The 19,757-nt window shown below is 42.4% G+C and overlaps 1 protein-coding gene across 8 annotated transcripts in view; it reads left to right on the forward strand.

The window, feature by feature from the left end:
* Positions 1–19,757, forward strand: part of cacna1bb (calcium channel, voltage-dependent, N type, alpha 1B subunit, b) — a 262,230-nt gene that overhangs the window by 77,807 nt on the left and 164,666 nt on the right. For all 8 annotated transcript variants that reach the window (XM_084046067.1, XM_084046073.1, XM_084046069.1 and 5 more), the window contains 3 exons: positions 12,794–12,900; positions 13,685–13,837; positions 16,665–16,852. In XM_084046067.1, coding sequence (XP_083902193.1) covers positions 12,794–12,900; positions 13,685–13,837; positions 16,665–16,852 — 448 coding nt within the window. The remainder of the gene's footprint in view (positions 1–12,793; positions 12,901–13,684; positions 13,838–16,664; positions 16,853–19,757) is intronic.

Consider the following 19,757-nt stretch of genomic DNA (forward strand, 5'->3'; position numbering starts at 1 on the left):
ATATTAGACAAGTTATGAGTTAGTTTGGTAGTTTTGTTGTATGTTATAATGAGTCTGTTGTATGAATTTTGTGTATTGATGCTGGTTGAGACCCCAGGAAGAGTAGCTGCTGTAACAGTACAGTAAGCTAATTGGGATCTAATAAATAAATCGAATCAAAATTCTCTACGAGGCAGGTGCACCGGCCTACTCGTGAACTATGAAACTTGGAAACTGGAAAATGGGAAATGCACGCCCCTCCCTGTTACGCAATACCCATTATACCCGTTGCCAGAGTACCCCGTTGAATTTGCCAAATCAAGCTTAGGCTGGGGTTGCCATGATGGCAATCAATTGGCTCATTTGGGCCATGGCCAGTGCCTTTTTCTGGCGGTTCTGGACAACAGCCTATATCCTACCGTCTCGACGCCGGGCACTGCACTCCCTCAGGTTGTCTGCGAAGTGTGTGGCGAATTTGAAGTCGGTTGGTCGAATGGTTCTCGAGATACGTGGATTATAAACGTATACATACAGTACGTACATACGGAGATAGCCTGCATTTATTGTAAGACATCTGCTCGCTTTCTCTCTCCCCTCCATCTCTCTCTCTCTCTCCCTCTCTCTCTCTCTCCCCCCTCCATTTCTCTCTCTCTCTCTCTCTCTCTATATATATATATAATCTGTTTGTATGTGTTCATTTGTCTGTCTTTATAGTGTTTCTTCAAGGCTAGTTGGTCCTTGTTCTATGTTTACTACAGATGTGCCACTTCAAAACTTCACACGTTACTGTTCTTTCCCTGAAAGTGCCCTGAAAATGCATGCATTTCCTCCCTTTTCTGCCCTTAAAATGCACTGTTTTGCCCCTGAAAAGAAGTTGTCACTACACCCCCCCATTTTCCCTTCAACAGACATCCATATACATGAGAACAAAAGAATGTGTGTTGAAGGTGGTGTCAGACTCATTATGAGGCGAAAGGTGATTTGACCAGTTGCTCAAATTAATTAGCATCATAAAAGCAGTGATCATCAAAATAATTCACCATTTTAAATGCCCTTTTTTGTCCCTCTTATTGCCCTGGGAATCCCCTGAAAATGTACTGTCTTGGCGATGGCAGGACATGTGAAGTTTTGAAGTGGCACATCTGTATAACAACAAAGGTTGAGAGTCACAGGACAAGGAGATATATTTGTTTAACCGCAAAAGTGTGTGTGTGCATGCGTGCGTGCGTGCGTGCGTGTGTGTGTGCACGTGAGTTTGCGTGTGCTTTTATGTAAGAGAGAAGGAGATGAGAATGTGTTTGCATGCATATAAACGTGTCCAATGGTGGAAGACAGAATAGAGCAGCAATGACAAAAGTCTGTGTCTGCACATGCACTTTCAGGCTGCTTAGCTTTACAAGGCAGCAGGTGTGCTCGATACTGTGTGTGTGTGTGTGTGTGTGTGTGTGTGTGTGTGTGTGTGTGTGTGTGTGTGTGTGTGTGTGTGTGTGTGTGTGTGTGTGTGTGTGTGTGTGTGTGTGTGTGTGTGTGTGTGTGTGTGTGTGTGTGTGTGTGTGTGTGTGTGTGTGTGTGTGTGTGTACGCGCGCGCGTGTGTGCGCGTCAGTGAGTGACTGATGGGTGATAGCGTCACTGGTCGTATTTCCTGTCCAGTGTCTGGCGCCCGCATGGACATACTGTATCGTGGTAAATTAATAAAGATGTTATTAAAACCTATAGCTTCCACTGCAGCATTGTACTCTGCACCGCACAGTCATCACACACATACGGTCTCTCTCTCTCTCAGACACACACACACACACCAAAACAGTGACTTGATTGATTGATTGTGCTAACGGACATAATAGCAGCAGGGGGGATGATTATTCGTGTCTTTTATTATCTATATGCTTTTGTCTCTTTATGTTCAGTCAATGCTCACTGCACTGTGAAATCCTCAGTGTTACAATGTTTTCCAAACAGTTTCCTGCATTTTTTTTATTATTTAAAAATGTCAACAAAAAATATATAAATTCAGAAATAAATAGAAAATCACGTTTGTTTCAAATTAATTTCAGAAAAAAAAAAACGTAAACCTCAAAACCTTAAAAATAGCACGTGTTGTAGCGCGACCCGTTGTGTGCTTGTTAGATCGGCCATTTCCACCAAATATAAAATGAATTAGGGCCCGAGCACTGCAGAGTAGTGCGAAGCCCTATTGAAACTGCAATGATTATTATTCTTCCCGATAATGAATCGCGTTTTTTAGTGGCAGTACGTACTCAAAAAGTTACGCAACTTTGCACACATATCACAAGTGGTGAAAAATTACGTATTTGAATAGTCTCAAAAAGGGGCGTGGCCTAATGGCTCAGTAGCGCCCCCCTATAACATTTCGTGCTTGAAGCCCCACGATACGGTTTCACCTGCATGTATGAAAATCGGTACACCTGTATCATGTCCCGAATTACAAAAAAGTCTCTTAGAGCCATGACCTAAACCAAACAGGAAGTCGGCCATTGTGAATTGATAGTGGCATTTTTGTGCATTTCACACCATTTTCACGGGTTGTACTTTAACAAACTCCCAGGCGGATTGTCGGATCTGCCTCAAATTCGCCCAGAGTACGAAAAAGACCTTAATGATGAAAAGTTATCAAAAGCTTGAGTTTTCGTAAAACGGTGTGACGGTGGCAAAGTGTCAAACTTCAACGCCAAACAGGAAGTAAAAATAGCCGATATACAATTTCTATTGGCTGGGCTTTAAACAGCCATAAATCCGGTTCCCAGCATCGAATACCTACGAAATTTGCTAGGTACACTTAGACGGCCAAAAGGGATAAATATCAAAGAATCAAATAGTTGGGAATCACTGCACTGATTGCAACGGCGTCTGCATAAATCATTGTAGGCAGGAATGCTTGGCAACGGTTTGTGTTGCGTTTGACATCACACAAGAGCTCTGATCTGCCCATATGTAGTGTCCACAGGCATACTTCACTAAGACAGTTCAGGTGAGAAAGACAGGGATATACAGTATTGAGATATATAACTAGAGATATAGAAGGACAAATCTCGAAGAGAAGAGAAGAGAAGAAGAGATATATTACCATCCACATCACAGGCCATGGAAAACAGCAGCTTTGACAATGAACCAGCGGAGGGTCAAATGTCCAGCCAGGAACAAGGAGACCTCACAGGCCAACCACGACCATGCCAAGACTTTAATTCAGCCGCAAGAGGTAAAGATACATCCGATGACTTACACAGGAAAGACCACCACACATGTAAAACGTGTGACAGGAGATTCAGTCGGTTACACAATCTGAAGACACACCAGCGTGTGCACACCGGAGAAAAACCTTACCGCTGTAAACAGTGTGGCAAGAGTTTTAGTGGGGTAGGATGTCTGAAAATACACCAGCGTGTTCACACTGGAGAAAAACCTTTCCACTGCACGCAGTGCTCCAAGAGTTTCAGCATGTCGGGTACCCTAAAGACGCACCAGCGTGTTCACACTGGAGAAAAACCCTTCCACTGTAAACAGTGTGGCAAGAGTTTCAGTGTGTTACCTAGCCTACAGAGTCACCAGCGTGTCCACACTGGTGAAAAACCTTTCCACTGTAAACAGTGTTCTAAGAGTTTCAGTGTGTTCCATAGCCTACAGATACACCTGCGTGTCCACACTGGAGAAAAACCTTTCCACTGCACGCAGTGCTCCAAGAATTTCAGCACGTCGAGTAGCCTAAAGATGCACCAGCGTGTTCACACTGGAGAAAAGCATTTCCACTGTAAACCGTGTTCCAAGAGTTTCATTGAGTTACGTAGCCTACAGAGACACATGCGTATCCACACTGGAGAAAGACCTTTCCACTGTAAACAGTGTTCCAAGAGTTTCAAAACCCACGGTAATCTGAAGGCACACCAGCGTATCCACAACGGAGAAAGACCTTTCCACTGTACGCAGTGTTCCAAGAGTTTCAATAGACGCGGTAATCTGAAGGCACACCAGCGTATTCACACTGGAGAAAAACCTTACCAATGTAAGCAATGACCCGGGGGCCCCTGCAGGGCTCTATACTTGGACTACTAAGTTTTTTCACAAAACCTTGGCTGAAAATAGCCAATCTACAAGCTCACATGTCGATGTGATGTCGAGTATGAGAAAAAACCTGAATGGTATGCCTATATATGGGCAAATCGGTTGGATCGGCGATTCTGGACAACTGCCAAAACGACTCAACACCAACACTGCTACACCCTCTCGGTTCTAGAGATACGTGAACTATGACTGCATGTGGCCTTTTGCAGTGGTGGAAAAAGTACTCAATATTTTTACTTAAGTAAAAGTATCAATACTAAGTAAAAGTGTGGAATTCCAGAATTTACTTGAGTAAAAGTACAAAAGTATTGGTATCAAAATACACTCAAAGTACCACAAAAGTAGAAAGTACTCAGAATGCAGAATGTCCCATTTCAAATGTTCAAATGTATACACATCTTTTGAAAATAGCAGATCTACAAGCTCACAATGCGTCGCATCGTGACACATTGTGAGTTTGTAGATCTGCTATTTTCAAATGGCCAAAATGTATATAGGGCTGAAGTGGTTAATGCATGTTTGGTAATGTTTGGTAATAGTAATAGAAATCTATAAAGTACTGTAACCAAGAGGGATATACAGTGAGATATATAACTAGAGAGAGAGTGAGAGAAGAGAGAGAATATAGGAGGAAAGAGAAGGGAAGAGAAGAGAAGAGAAGAGAAGAGAAGAGAAGAGATATATTACCATCCACATCACAGTCCATGGAAAACATCAGCTTGGACAATGAACCAGTGGAGGTTCAGATGTCCAGCTCTGTAGCCAGCCAGGAACAAGGAGACCTCACAGGCCAACCACGATCATACCAAGACTTTAATTCAGCCGCAAGCGGTAAAGATACATCCGATGACTTACACAGGAAAGACCACCACACATGTAAAACGTGTGACAGGAGATTCAGTTCACCAGCGTGTGTACGTCGGAGAAAAACCTTACCGCTGTAAACAGTGTAGCAAGAGTTTTAGTGGGGTAGGATGTCTGAAAATACACCAGCGTATCCACAGAAAAACCTTTCCACTGCACGCAGTGCTCCAAGAGTTTCAGCATGTCTGGTAACCTAAAGACGCACCAGCGTATTCACACTGGAGAAAAACCCTTCCACTCTAAACAGTGTGGCAAGAGTTTCAATAGGTGTTATGGCCTACAGAGTCACCAGCGTGTCCACACCGGTGAAAGACCTTTCTACTGTACGCAGTGTTCCAAGAGTTTCAGTGTGTTACCTAGCCTACAGAGACACCTGCGTATCCACACCGGAGAAAGACCTTTCCACTGTAAACAGTGTTCCAAGAGTTTCAATACCTATATATATATATATATATATTATATGTTTTATATTTATTATTATTACTCTCCGCAGGAGAGTATTGTTTTCACTTTCTAAATATGACACACCGATTGGTCAAGCCTCACGTGACACGTGACAATACGGTGAAATACTGTATAAATACATGGCGTCACTTTGACAGTGTCCCTGCCACTGTCAAAGTGAGGTAAGACAGGAACCATCACGGAATGGCTGCATGGCTGATACATAATTGGCAGATAGGACAGATAGGACACTTATATAGACAGGAGGGATATGACACTTACACAGACGGATAGGACACTTACAGTACACAGACAGGACGGATAGGACACTTATACAGACAGGACGGATAGGACACTTATACAGACAGGACGGATAGGACACTTATACAGACAGGACGGATAGAACACTTACACAGACAGGACGGGATATGACACTTACACAGACAGGACGGATAGGACACTTACAGTATACAGACAGGACGGATAGGACACTTACAGTATACAGACAGGACGGATAGGACACTTATACAGACAGGAGGGATAGGACACTTACACAGACAGGAGGGATAGGACACTTACATAGACAGGACGGATAGGACACTTTTACAGACAAGACGGATAGGACACTTATACAGACGGATAGGACACTTATACAGACAGGACGGATCGGACACTTATACAGACAGGATGGATAGGACAGTTAGAACATAAGAATTAGAACATTCCCAACATTCCCAACACAAGTCTGGTAAGAGTGAGGTAAGACATGAACAATCACGAAATGGTTGAGAAATGGCGGATACTGTAACAATTGGATAGGACACTTACACAGACAGGACGGATAGGACACTTACACAGACAGGACGGATAGGACACTTACATAGACAGGACGGATAGGACACTTATACAGACAGGAGGGATAGGACACTTATACATTCCCAACAGCGGAGAGTTGTGCTCCGAGGAGCACTTTTTCTAGTTTATTTTATTTATTTATTTTATTTATTTATTTATTTTATTTTATTGTTTGTTTTTTTTGCTCAGCGTACACAAAAGACCTTAACGATGAAAAGTTATCAAAAGCTTGAGTTTTCATAAAAGGGCGTGACCGTGGCTAAGCATCAAACTTCAACGCCAAGCAGGAAGTGAAAATGGCCGATCTACAATTCCTATTGGCTGGGCTTTAAACAGACATAACTCCGGTTCCCAGCATCGAATACCTAAAACATTTCCTAGGTACACTAATAGACGCCAATAGGGACAGGCTGAAATTTCTTAAGCCCCCCCCCCCCCCCCCCCCCCCCCCCTCTGTGTTCCTATTGGCTGGGCTCTAAACAGCCATAACTTCTTTGGTACACTTAGACGGCCAATAGGGAAAGGCTGAAATTGCTTAAGCCACGCCTCCTCTGTGTTCCTATTGGCTGGGCTTTAAACAACCATGACTCCAGTTCCCAGCATCGACAATCTACGAAACTTGCTACATGCACTTAGACGGCCAAAAGGGACAGGCTGTAATTGCTTAAGCCAAAATTTTCAGCTGATTGCCATACAGACTTCGTGGACAGAGCTGCGAGGGCCCGTTCATCGCTGCTTGCAGCATTAATTTATAATGTATTTTTGAACGTTTGGGTCTCGGGAATACACCAAATGTATCGCTCTTTGGTCAGGATTTAGCTTTGTATTCTCTTGCTGCTTAGACTGTCACTGTCACAACTCTTCACCAATGTGCTCAACTGACGTAACCACATTAACCCTGGTGTCCCTATTTTGGGCATGTCCTTTGTTACGTGTCATGCATTTATGCATGCCTTGAGTTGGGTCGTTGTCTCTCCCAGTGTCGATTTCGTCGACTAAAACTATGACGAAAAATGTCTGTTGTGTTGACTACCTATTTTCACTTATGAAAACGAAATAAAAACAAAATAAAAACTAAGCTATGATGACTAAAACTATGACTAAATACTGACAATTTCGTCAACAAATAAAAACTAGACTAAAATGTTTGGAAGGGACTATAGGAGAAGAGATCCAGTAGAACTAACACATCATTATGGCGGCGGCGCGGGTGTCACAAGTGAAAATCATTTCGATGCCATCACGGCCCGCCAAAAAAAAAAACAGTCCGAGTTAGCAAGCCACGGTGGATGGAATTGTTTATCACGTAAAGAAAAACGAGCGCTCCCTTCCCCCACATCTCAGCCAATCACAAGCTGGCGAGTCCTCCCGAACCGCACCAGGTGAAAACAATATTGTGTCCAATCACATTGCGCCACCCGTCAAACTCTGCCCCATCGCTCGATTGGCTCCTCCTCCAGTCTTCCATTCCCTAACAGCCACTTTCTTTATCAGTAGTGCTCAAAGTGAGGGTCCAGGGACCCTCAGGGTTCCTTAAGTGGGTACTAAGTGGACCCTTAAATGTCTGTAACTCTGAGAGTGCACAAATGGAACCAAATGGACCCTTGCGGGTCCATTTGGTTCCATTTGTGCACTCTCAGTGGTACAAACTTAAACAAAGTTTGCTCTGTTCATCTGCAATCTGCCCTCCCGCCGTTTTGACTTCCTTCTACTGCCTCTTCTAGCGAGAGAGACAGCTTGGTTTTGTGACTGTTTAAGTCTGTTTGTTTTGCCCTTTTGATGCGATTTGTTTGTTGCACGGAAAAGGACTAGGTTGCATTGGGGTAGCATTTAAATTTTGAAACACATAACTGTAGGAGTTTTTGTTAAATACACTAGGTTCTGACCTCGGTGGGCGGTGAGTGCCACTGTAAGTTTTATAATGATGTGCTTCACCATTCTTCTTCACTCTCTCCGTATCGCTCGCATTTTTTGTCTTCTCATCTCTCTCTCTCCTCTCTCTCAGACTCCTCTCTCCGACTCTAAACGTAGTGTGCACTCCATAACACACCCGACGCGCTGATGAAGACACTCGGGGATCAGAGCAAAAAATAAATCTCACGACACCCAATCTGTCATTTGTGAAATGGCATGAAAGAACCCGGCACACTAGCGTTCTGTTTCCTAAACAGGGATACAAGTGGCTGATAAACCATCAGAAACTTGTGTTTTACCAATTATTTGGAGGCCCGCTTGCAATATCCTCATGGCCCACAGGTTGAGAATCACTGATTTTACGGTATATACTAAAGCGACACGACAGTATAAATGATGCTCCAGAGCCGATCTGTAGCCCTCTGACACCAGCTGACAAACACACCGCACATGATTGTATATTCAGCTGATTTCATCAACGCGGGTGCAATAATACCACTGGTATTTGTTGCGCTGTGAGGTCAAAGAACACATCGTACTGTCAAGAGTTAACAGGAAATTGTGTCTGAGGTGTGTGTGTGTGTGTGTGTGTGTGTGTGTGTGTGTGTGTGTGTGTGTGTGTGTGTGTGTGTGTGTGTGTGTGTGTGTGTGTGTGTGTGTGTGTGTGTGTGTGTGTGTGTGTGTGTGTGTGTGTGTGTGTGTGTGTGTGTGTGAGAGAGAGAGAGTGTCTAACGTGCACAAACAAATAATGAATCCTGCATCCTGGCTGTAGTCTTTTTTTTTCTCCCTGCTGGATATTATTATTTTCTATTTTTTTTTTTTGTTGTTACCATTAAGACCTGAGGCGATTCTTTTTTTTTTCTTCTAAATCCTAACAGTTTTTTTTAAAACAATCGAATTTATCAAAAATTTTCAAGATTTTTCAAAAATAGCAGATCTACAAGCTCATAGCGCGGCAGCGGCACTCGGTGCCACGCTATGAGCTTGTATATCTGCTATTTTTGAATAGCCAAAGAAATCTAAAATGACACAGATGCGTTCCAGGTCTTAATGGGTTAAGTGGGTAATCTTGGGTTCTTACACAGGCCGTGAAAAATACTCGGGGATGGATTTGAACCAGATCAGTTGTGAGAAAGACTATAGACCTTATTTATTGTACATGTACCGTGTGCATACTGTAACTATGCACGTTTAACTCCACCACTGAGGCACCTGGAGATGTCTTTGTTACAATTTGCAGGTCTGCGACAATTTATGGAATTGCACAAAGTAGGGCCGGGCAATATACAGTATCAATATTACATGGATAGTGTTACAAATGGATTTTAACTTAATGAGGAAGCTCACACCACAAACCAAGAATGTTCACGTTTTATTAACACTAACTTAAAAAAAAAAAAATGTACCCAAACTCAGTATTTAAATATGTAAGTCAGAAGAATCAGTAGTGTATGCAGTGTGTTGAGGATGAGTGTAGTATGTAGTGTGTATGTGTGCAAAGCATAGTAACCAATTGAAACCAGCAAAGCATACTGTGTAACCACTGTAACCATTATTTTATACGTTGGCTATTGAAAAATACATCTCTTTTTTAAAACAAACATTTTTAACTCAAATCTTTGCTTCCGTGGGTCCCTGGAACAAAATATTTTGAGATGGGGGTCCGCAGCCAAATACATATCATTTTGGGGGTCCTTGACATGAAAAGGTTTGAGCACCACCGATATACAGTAGCAACATGCGTTTTTCAGAAAACTGAAGACAATTTAGAAGACATTTTTAGAATCGGCCTCGGGTCTTAATGGGTTAACCAACAAAACCCCAAAAGGCTGGAGTGCTCCCAGAGAGCTGCATGGTGAGACATTGAGGGAGAGACTGGCCCAGCAGCCTTTTACATAGAGGGCAATCCAGGTGGGCCAGATCTCCATTAGTGACATTCTCCACCCCCCCCTCCCAAATCACTGAAAGACAAACTAGCTAGTAGAAGCCAGTTAGTAACCACGGCAACTAGACAGACAACCCCAGGGTTGTCACAATAGTGTGATATGAGACTAGAATATTGTCTGGGATTTAGGATATTGTAATCTTATGATATGGCATTAGTGTTGTCTTCCCTTGGTTTGAATCATGTAAGCCCTATTTTTAAATTATATACATTCCTAAAATAGCCAATCTACAAGTCCATAACATGTCGCCCTGTGTTTCGTAAATAGAAATAAATAAAAAACGGATTATTGTCACAATATCGATATTGAGGTATTTGTGATAAATATTGTGATATTGTCATTTGTCCATGTCGCCGAGCCTTAGCACAGAAAACAAACTAATGGTTGGAATTCAATGTTGAATAACTTGTTAGAACAAAGGGAGTCTGTTTATAGCATGCCAATAGGAACATGATGTATGTTACGATAAATAAAAAGAAACATTATCGCCGCTGTCAGGGTGGAAACCTTGTATGTCCGGAGTCGTTCCTTTTTTACTATAAATAAAAAAATATTATAATAGTGAAAATAGACGATCTACAAGTTTAGAATATGGAGATACAAGGTTTCTGCCCGACATCAGCGATATACAGACAGTGAAATATGTCTACAAAATGAGCCCTGGGAAATAAGACATTGTGTCATTTCAGCCTGATGACCTGAGGTTTCTATTCATTATGTCATCATCTCTTCTCCTCCTCCTACTACTACTCCCTCTCTCTCTCCTTCTCTAGTCTCAGTGATACACACTTCCTCGCTGTCGGGATGAAACCTCGTATGTCCAAAACCTACAGATAATGAGCTTGTAGATTTCCTTCTTTTTTTTTGCTACTTTTGTGTGACACTGTTGTATGAAGAAGTAGTGTATTCATGTATTAACCCATTTAGACCTGAGGCCGATTCTGAAAAAACGCCTTCTAAAACCGAACCTAAGTTTTCTGAAAACGTTCAAATTCTTATTAAAAAAATTAAATAAAACATTTTGTTGCTATATTATGTTTAGCAACAACTAATGAGACACAGAGGTGGCTCCCGGATTGAAAGGTATAACAACGTATAGGTTACAACAGGTCTAAAAGACAAAAACATAAAAAGGTTGAAATATGGAGATACAAGGTTTCTGCCAGACAGCAATGACTTGCTTATCGTTGCAGTCGGGGCAGAAACCTCCTATCTCCATATTTTAAACTTTTTGTGTTTTTTCGCAAATTAAGTAAAAACTGTGAGTACTTTTTCCACCACTCCTGAAAAGTAACAGTTTTGGACATATGAGCTTTCCCCCCCGACAGAGACGCTATGCACCCTCCTCTCTCTCTCTCTCTCTCTCTCTCTCTCTAGCCTACAGCATGTTTTATTCCGTGTAGCAGTAGAGCGCACAATGAAGACGCGCGGTGTTAATTTAACTCTTGACGGGTCCGTTTGGTTCCATCTGGACACTCTCAGGGTTAAATGAACACCGAGGGTTTTTACTGTGCACTTAGTCTTCCCCTCTGAGTATAGCCTCTAATAGAAGGCAACATGACTGGCTTTGTGACTGACTGACGCACGCACACACACACACACACACACACACACACACACACACACACACACACACACACCCCATCCCCCCCTACACACAGGCACCTGTGACCTGGTGTTTGGTTGAACCCTTAACGGGTCCATTCTTCTTCTATGCTCTTGGAGATATTTTAATACTCCTGATTTTACTGTGTAAATGGCATAGAGAAAAACGGTACATCATGTGACATGAACATACCCTACTTATACGTATTGTGTGTGTGTGTGTGTGTGTGTGTGTGTGTGTGTGTGTGTGTGTGTGTGTGTGTGTGTGTGTGTGTGTGTGTGTGTGTGTGTGTGTGTGTGTGTGTGTGTGTGTGTGTGTGTGTGTGTGTGTGTGTGTGTGAGAGTCGGCATTCTTGGAAAATAAAAAGCAAGCGCTGATTGTTTAACCCATTAAGAGCGGAAAAGCATCTGACGTTTTAGATTTTAACCACTTTAACCATTATCTTATATACTTTGGCTATTCAAAAATAGCAGATATGCAAGCTCGTAGCACGGCACTGAGCTTGTAGATCTGCTATTTTTTGAAAAATCATGAAAATGTGTGCATATCTTTGATTTTAGCAACATCCGTTAAAAAAAAAAAACATGTATTCAGAGGTTCTCAAACTTTTTCATGTCAAGGACCACCTAAAATGATATGTATTTGGCCACAGACCCCCCATCTCAAAATATGTTGTTCCAGGGACCCCCCAAAGAAGCAAAGATTTGACGCTAAAATGTTTGCTTTAAAAAATATATATATTCAAAGATTTGCACAAATTGTCACCGTTGTCACAAATTGATTGTCACAATCAAAAATAGCAGATCTACAAGCTTGCATATCTGCTTTTTAAAAGTTAAAGGGGTTACACGGATGCGTTCCCGGTTTTAATGGGTTAACTCTAGACAGTCTAGTCTTCAACAGGGTCCCTTTTTTCAAAATAGCAGATCTACAAGCTCACAGCGCGCTGCATCGTGACGCGTTGTGAGCTTGAAGATAAATAAGTAATTAGAAATAATTATCAACGATAAATAGCTCTGTTTGCAAATGGAAGTAAATGCTAGATTTGTAATTAACTGTGTGTGTGTGTGTGTGTGTGTGTGTGCGTGTGCGTGTGTGTGTACACAGCATCCTGGCTACGGTGGGCTCACGGTTTGACCTCCTACGGTTTGACCTCCGGACCCTCCGGGCAGTGAGAGTACTGAGGCCACTCAAACTGGTGTCAGGAATCCCCAGTAAGTAAAGGATTCTGAAATAGGACATTCTGCATAATGATGTACTTTTGCTACGTTATAGCTCTATTATAAAATGTTTGTGTGAATACATTTTTATTTTGTCCAATCTGTATGGCAGAGCATGTTAAAACAATATAGCTTATACAATTGGGGTGGCTGTGTTTGGTCTCCCCGCTCTTCTGTTGAGACAATTGAATCCTGTGTCTAGGTTGGACACGGCCTTTGACACAATCCTGTTAATTGTGACCTGAAGGTCAAAATTAAATTTCTCCCCGGAGCAAGCGGGCATGCTCTATTGACCTTAATCAGATGGGGGTCTGCGACTCTGCGGACAAAACATATTAATTTGGGGGTCCTTGGCATGAAAACATTTGGGAACCACTGGTTTAAAAAACATTAGAAAGCAAGCCCAATTAAGCAACTACACTTTTTTTTAAAAGCCCCAAATTGCTTATTATAATCAGACATGGCAACACTGGTAAACAGGAAACTCATTGATATGGGGCTCCCCACCTCAAGCTCAGTGGTAAAAAATATCAGCACTTGCACAGGAGACCCGGGTTCAAATCTAGGTTAGGACAGGAAAGTACTTTGACTTAAGTAAGATTTTGAATGCAGGACTTGTAACAGAGTATTTTTACACTGTGGGGCGTTGCTACTTTCACTTAAGTCCAAAATCTGAGTACTTCCACCACTGTGTATCCCCCTGCCTTACCGTGTGTGTGTGTGTGTGTGTGTGTGTGTGTGTGTGTGTGTGTGTGTCTCTCTCTCTCTCTCTCCACAGGTCTCCAGGTTGTGTTGAAGTCCATCATGAAGGCCATGGTTCCTCTCCTCCAGATTGGACTCTTGCTCTTCTTTGCCATCGTCATGTTTGCCATCATAGGGGTGGAGTTTTACATGGGCAAGTTTCACACCACCTGCTTCAAGATTGACACCGGTGAGTGCAAGTGGCAATTGGCATTTAGCAATTAGCAATTAGCGGCGCTGGTGCGTGCGATTTAACATGCGGCGATTGAACATTGGTGTCACAATTTGTGTGTGTATGGGCGCGCGTGCGTGTGTGTGCTTGCCAACAGTGACAGAGAGTCGTACTGGTGCTACCAGCGGCTATACGCAACTCAATATCTTTGACAGTCGTTTTTCATATCTGGATTTTGATCAATTGCACAATTTCAGCGGTCATGTTTTGATGGATACTGTAGCTCCTTGAGCCACGAAACTCAATAGTGATATCATGTTTATGCCACATATTTTGTGGTAGTACATTTTGTGAAGTTGTCTCTTTTTGTCATGGAAATTAAGTTACGGTAACATTGTGGGGAAGTTATTGAACGCAATGAATGAGAAAATATGAAGCTGAGAATGGACTCCTCTCAACCCCTCTTTGGCTTAATAAAAGTAACCAGATGAACCCCTAGCATCCATATTCTGGGGGTGACTATTCTGTGAAAGTTGCAAATCTACAAGCTCAATGCGTCACAACGTGACGGCTTGTAGATGGGCTGTTTTCAGGGAAGGGATATGGGGGCCTATAGTGTAGACCAGTGGTTCTCAAACTTTTTCATGTCAAGGACCCCCAAATTGACACTTTTTAGCCCGCGGACCCCCATTTGAAAAGATATGCCAGGGACCCCCATAAGATAAGATTTTTACGGCTCTCTAGCAGTGATTCTCAACCATTTTAATTTCAAGGACCCCCAGTTTGACATGCATTAGGCTACGGACCCCTATTTAATGGCATTTCTATCACTTGGACCGCAATTTATATTGTAAAATCTATGTCAATTTAACTCTGAGAGTGTACAAATGGAACCAAATGGACCCGTTAGGGTCCATTTGGTTCCATTTGTACACTCTCAGAGTTACAGACCCATAAGGGTCCATTTGGTTCCTATCTATCATGTAGCTGGGGACCCCCTGGAACCCCCTCAAGTACCCCTGGGGGTCCCCGGACCCCACTTTGAGAACCAGTGGTGTAGACCACTGTGGGGGCCTAGTGGCAATAACGCCAAGTTTCGTAAAAAAAACGACTGCACGGTTAAGCCAGAACTGCATAACTTTGCGTAATAATAAATAACAAAAACAAACCTATATACGCACTACGTGCTAGGCCCCCTAAAAGTGGGTCCCGACCCAATGTTTGGGAAGCACTATTCTTGGTAGCACGTATGCAGATTTCTCCATAATATTCCAGATGTACAATGAGAATAGAAAATAGACACAAGCGAGGCAAATTCTCCCCCAGCTCCCCATGGCAACCATAACAGTTGCCGTTGCGGGCAGCTAATGACATTTTTGATCAAGCCTAGCTAACACTGATTCATGCTAATTGCCAGAGAGTTTGGAATGGCTCTTTGGGCCAGTCAGATTGTTAAGCCATTTTTATGATGTGGAGAGAATTCCCCACTGCTCTGTCAAGCTACAGCGGCTCTCAATAGAGCACCAATTATTTTGGGAAGGTCTGTACATGGACTCCTTCTTTTTTTCCCCCCTCTACACCAAATCTCTTAGGCGCAAAATAGCAGATCTACACGCTCACAACGTGTTGCATCGGCTATGTTCGCTGAAAATGACATGCCCAGAATAGGGCCAGGAGGACCCCAGGAGGCTTGTGTGTGTGTGTGTGTGTGTGTGTGTGCGTGTGTGCACGTGTGTGAGAGACCAGGATGCTTGCAGTGGTGCGAGCAGTTTTGACAGCTTGATAATGTACAGTATGTGTGTGAGTTATTTTAGTCGCACACGCACACAGCGGGATTTGATTAAGATGAGCAGCAACGGTACATCTTTGTAGCTGAAGGCTGCGGTTTCTCCCTCCCTGTCTCTCCTGTGTGTGTGTGTGTGTGTGTTTGTGTGTTTGTGTGTGGGTGTTAGAGAGAGAGAGAGAGAGAGAGAAGCGAGAGAAAGCGAGAGGACAGTGTGAAAGAGTGAGTCATCAGCTGGACTAAAGGGAAAAAGCAGTTTATCTGAGTTGTGGTGTAAATATATTTCCTCCACCACTTGAACCCCAGAAGGGAACGTTCGCCACAAATAGCAGATCTACAAGCTCACAATGCGTCACAATCTCATTTAACTCTGAGAGGGTACAAAAGGAACTACATAATTTAGACCCGTAAACACAGGATTTTACTGTGGAGAAACATGTATATATATAGATAAATAAACATATAAACATATATAGCCTATTTATGTTGATTGATCAATCATCGTTAATTCGATTAATCTCATTAGAGAGCAGTAATCTGCTCTCTCTCTCTCTCTCTCAGTCCAGTTAGATGATTATTGTGTGAATAAATGTAATTGTAAAAAATATCCCTGCATCTGGTCAGGCTGCATTAAATATCTTTTAGGACATGTACTATAGACTGTCTTAACCCATTAAGACCTGGAACGCATCTGTGTCACTTTAGGTTTCTTTGGCTATTCAAAAATAGCAGATATACAAGCTCATAGCGCGGCACCGAGTGCCGCGCTATGAGCTTGTAGATCTGCTATTTTTGAAAAATCGTAAAAAAATATTTTTTATATATTTTTTCAAAAATCTGTTAGGATTTAGAAAATATTTTAAGAATCGGACTCAGGCCTTAATGGGTTGATGTTTGGGCAAAGTTTAAAAATGTGTCAAAAATGTATCCAAGGTATGGACACAGCTATGTGTTTTATGACGAAGTAGCCTACGCACATATATATTTTTGTTTGTGTTCACTAATCGAACAGAACCCTGGCCTTGATCATTACCCCCTTTCTCCCCCTCCCTGCTCTTGCAGGTGAGAAGACGGCAGAGTGGCCTTGTGGCGACGAGCCCCCGGCCCGGACGTGTCCCAACGGAACCGTATGCAGGACTTACTGGCCCGGACCCAACTTTGGCATCACCAACTTTGACAACATCCTGTTTGCCGTGCTCACGGTGTTCCAGTGCATCACCATGGAGGGATGGGTGGAGATTCTCTACAATGTGAGTCTATATACCTTACCATAACCAGTGGTGGGAAAAAAGTACTCACATTTTACAAGTACAAGTCCGGAATTCTAATTCTTACTTGAGTAAAAGTACAGAACTATTGGTCTCAAAATGTACTTAAAGGTAGGGTAAGTGATATTTTTTGGTTAAAACAAAAAGTATTTTGTTAAAAGGTTAAAATACTATATTCTGATAGTAATCATTGCTATAGAGTGTTTGTTCAGTAACAGATGTCTCCTCGTCTCTCCAGCTCTTTAATAAACAGAAAATACATTTTTCGGTAGGTGTCAAAATCTCAGCCAATCAGGTGAAAGTACCCATTTTTAAGCTTCATTTGTATAGTATTCCAGTTCCAATTTTGCCTGCTCATTTCTTAGTGTCATCACTTCCAATTTCAATTGTTTAATCTGTATCCTGATTGAGTTCTCTGTCCTGGTTGGATAAAATTGGAAATGAAACTGAAACTGAAACGAAAATGCATTTTCTGTTTAATAAAGAGGTGGAGAGACAAGGAGACTCCTTTTACTGAACAAACACTCTATAGCAATGAGTACTATCAGAATATAGAGCTATTTAACAATTATTTTAACCAACGCAAATCACTTACCCTACCTTTAAGGTACCAAAATCATTATGCAGAATGTCCCATTTCACAAGTTCTCAAATGTATAAAATGTATAGATATTCTTAATTTGAAAATAGCTGATCTACAAACTCACAATGTGTTGCGTCACGATGCATTGTGAGCTTTTTCAAATGGCCGAAATGTCATTTATGTAGGGCTGAAGTGGGTATGTATGTATGTAATGTATGTTTTGTAATTATAATCAAAATCTACAAAGTAACTAGTAACTAAACCTTTCTAATAATTGTAGTGGAGTAAAAGTACAATATTTGCCTGTGAGTTGTAGTGGAGTTGAAGTAAAAGTACCGAAAATTGGAAATACTCCAGTGAAAATACCTCAAAATTGTACTTAAGTACAGTACTTGAGTAAATGTACTTTACACCACTGGTTCAAACTGGCACTGGCAGCTACCAAAGATATAAAGCGACATGGCATAATCTGTCGGTGTTGAAGTGTTGATCAACATGCTCGTTGAAGTCAGCATGCGTCTGATGAGTGAGAAACATAATGAAGGAAAATATAAAGCCTGAGGTTGATAAGAACACGGAGCTGGCTGAAGGATAATAATTGGTTTCCCCCCTCGTTACGAGCAGGAATAGGCTCTATGCACAGCAGCCATATTGGAAGGAAATTGGGCCTCTTCCTTACTTCCTTCACAGGTGTTACCAATGATACTAATGAAGGCTCTGTTCCATTTCGTGTGGCACAGTGGTTCTCAAACGTTTTAATTTCAAGGACCCCCATAACTCTGAGAGTGTACAAATGGAACCAAATGGACCCGTAAGGGTCCATTTGGTTCCATTTGTACACTCTCAGAGTTACACACCTGAAAGGAGCCATTTGGAACCCCCTCAAGGAACCATGAGGGTCCCTGGACCACACTTTGAGACCCACTGGTGTCTCCAGTGAGCCAACTTGCACAACATCAGCCCCCTGGACTCTGTTTGACCTGAATGGAACAGAGCCTTAATTAGTATTAGTGGTAACACCTGTGAAGGAAGTAAGAAGAGGCCCAAATTCTTTCCAATATGGCTGCTGTGCATATAGAGCCTATTGCGTGCATGAGAGAAGGTGAGTGGAAATGGTTAAAAACACACGCTCGTTCTGTAGCTTTGGTAGCTGCCGGCTCAACTTGGATCTGTGGCAGCAACAAACACCAGATGACGCTGGCTTAGTGGCTTCCATCGAAAGTGAATGGTAGACTGTAGCTTTGTATCTGCTATGTGAATGAAACATTAGGGTTAGTTCCTGGATGTGTTGTGTTATGTGTAGTCTGGCAGAGGTAGCTGTGCGCGTGTGTGTGTGGGTGTGTGTGTGTGTGTGTGTGTGTGTGTGTGTGTGTGTGTGTGTGTGTGTGTGTGTGTGTGTGTGTGTGTGTGTGTGTGTGTGTGTGGGTGTGTGTGTGCGTGTGTGTGGCAGAGCTCCACTGCAAAGCGTCAATGTGTCATTTTGCTTTCTGCTTGGATGGTTAGGGAATTGTAGCTGGAGCTCTGGACAGTGTGTACTGGTTCACAGCGTGCGCGCGCGCACACACACACACACACACACACACACACACACACACACACACACACGCGGCATGCTCAAGTGCACCTGCACAGAATATTACACTAGATATGAATCAATGTCAGCACTGCCAGCTGCCACTACGCAGCCAAAAGCAGGTATTGGACAATGAGATTCTGACCTATGCAGGCTTAATAGCACACAGCGTCACCACCCAGAAGCTCTAAGTCAAAGTATGTTCTTATTATCAGAGAGTAGGTATATGCCGTACAGTATGTTTTCTCGTTAAATGCAGACCAGACTTCTGCTTCTGCTTTGACGGAGGGTCAGTTGCACTGTCAACAGTTCAGTGCAATATGCTCTAATTATGTTCTAAAACAGGGGTTCCCAAATGTTTCCATGCAAAGGACCCCCAAATATCCATAGCCGCTTGTCTATTGCAAAATGGCTTTTAAAAAAAAAAGCTCAAGTTCACTACAGCTTGTATCTGTTTTGGAAAAACACGTTTTGACAATAATGACATGCCCAAACTAGGAATGCCAACAATCTTGTGAATTTAATTTGAATTGCGATAATTATTCAAATACACCTACAGTAATATGGTCAGAGAAAATATTGACATGCTTAGAAGGAGCTCCCCCACAGTTCCTGCAGACACCAGAATTTGACACTCGAACAAACACAACTAGCATTGTTTACGGGCGGGAAGTCAACAGGTGATTGTGTCCCTTTGCGAAGACATTATCTGCCATCTAACTGGAGTTGGA

This window comes from Gymnoscopelus microlampas (genome assembly GCF_963454915.1).
Source record: "Gymnoscopelus microlampas genome assembly, chromosome: 21".
Classification (NCBI taxonomy): domain Eukaryota; kingdom Metazoa; phylum Chordata; class Actinopteri; order Myctophiformes; family Myctophidae; genus Gymnoscopelus; species Gymnoscopelus microlampas.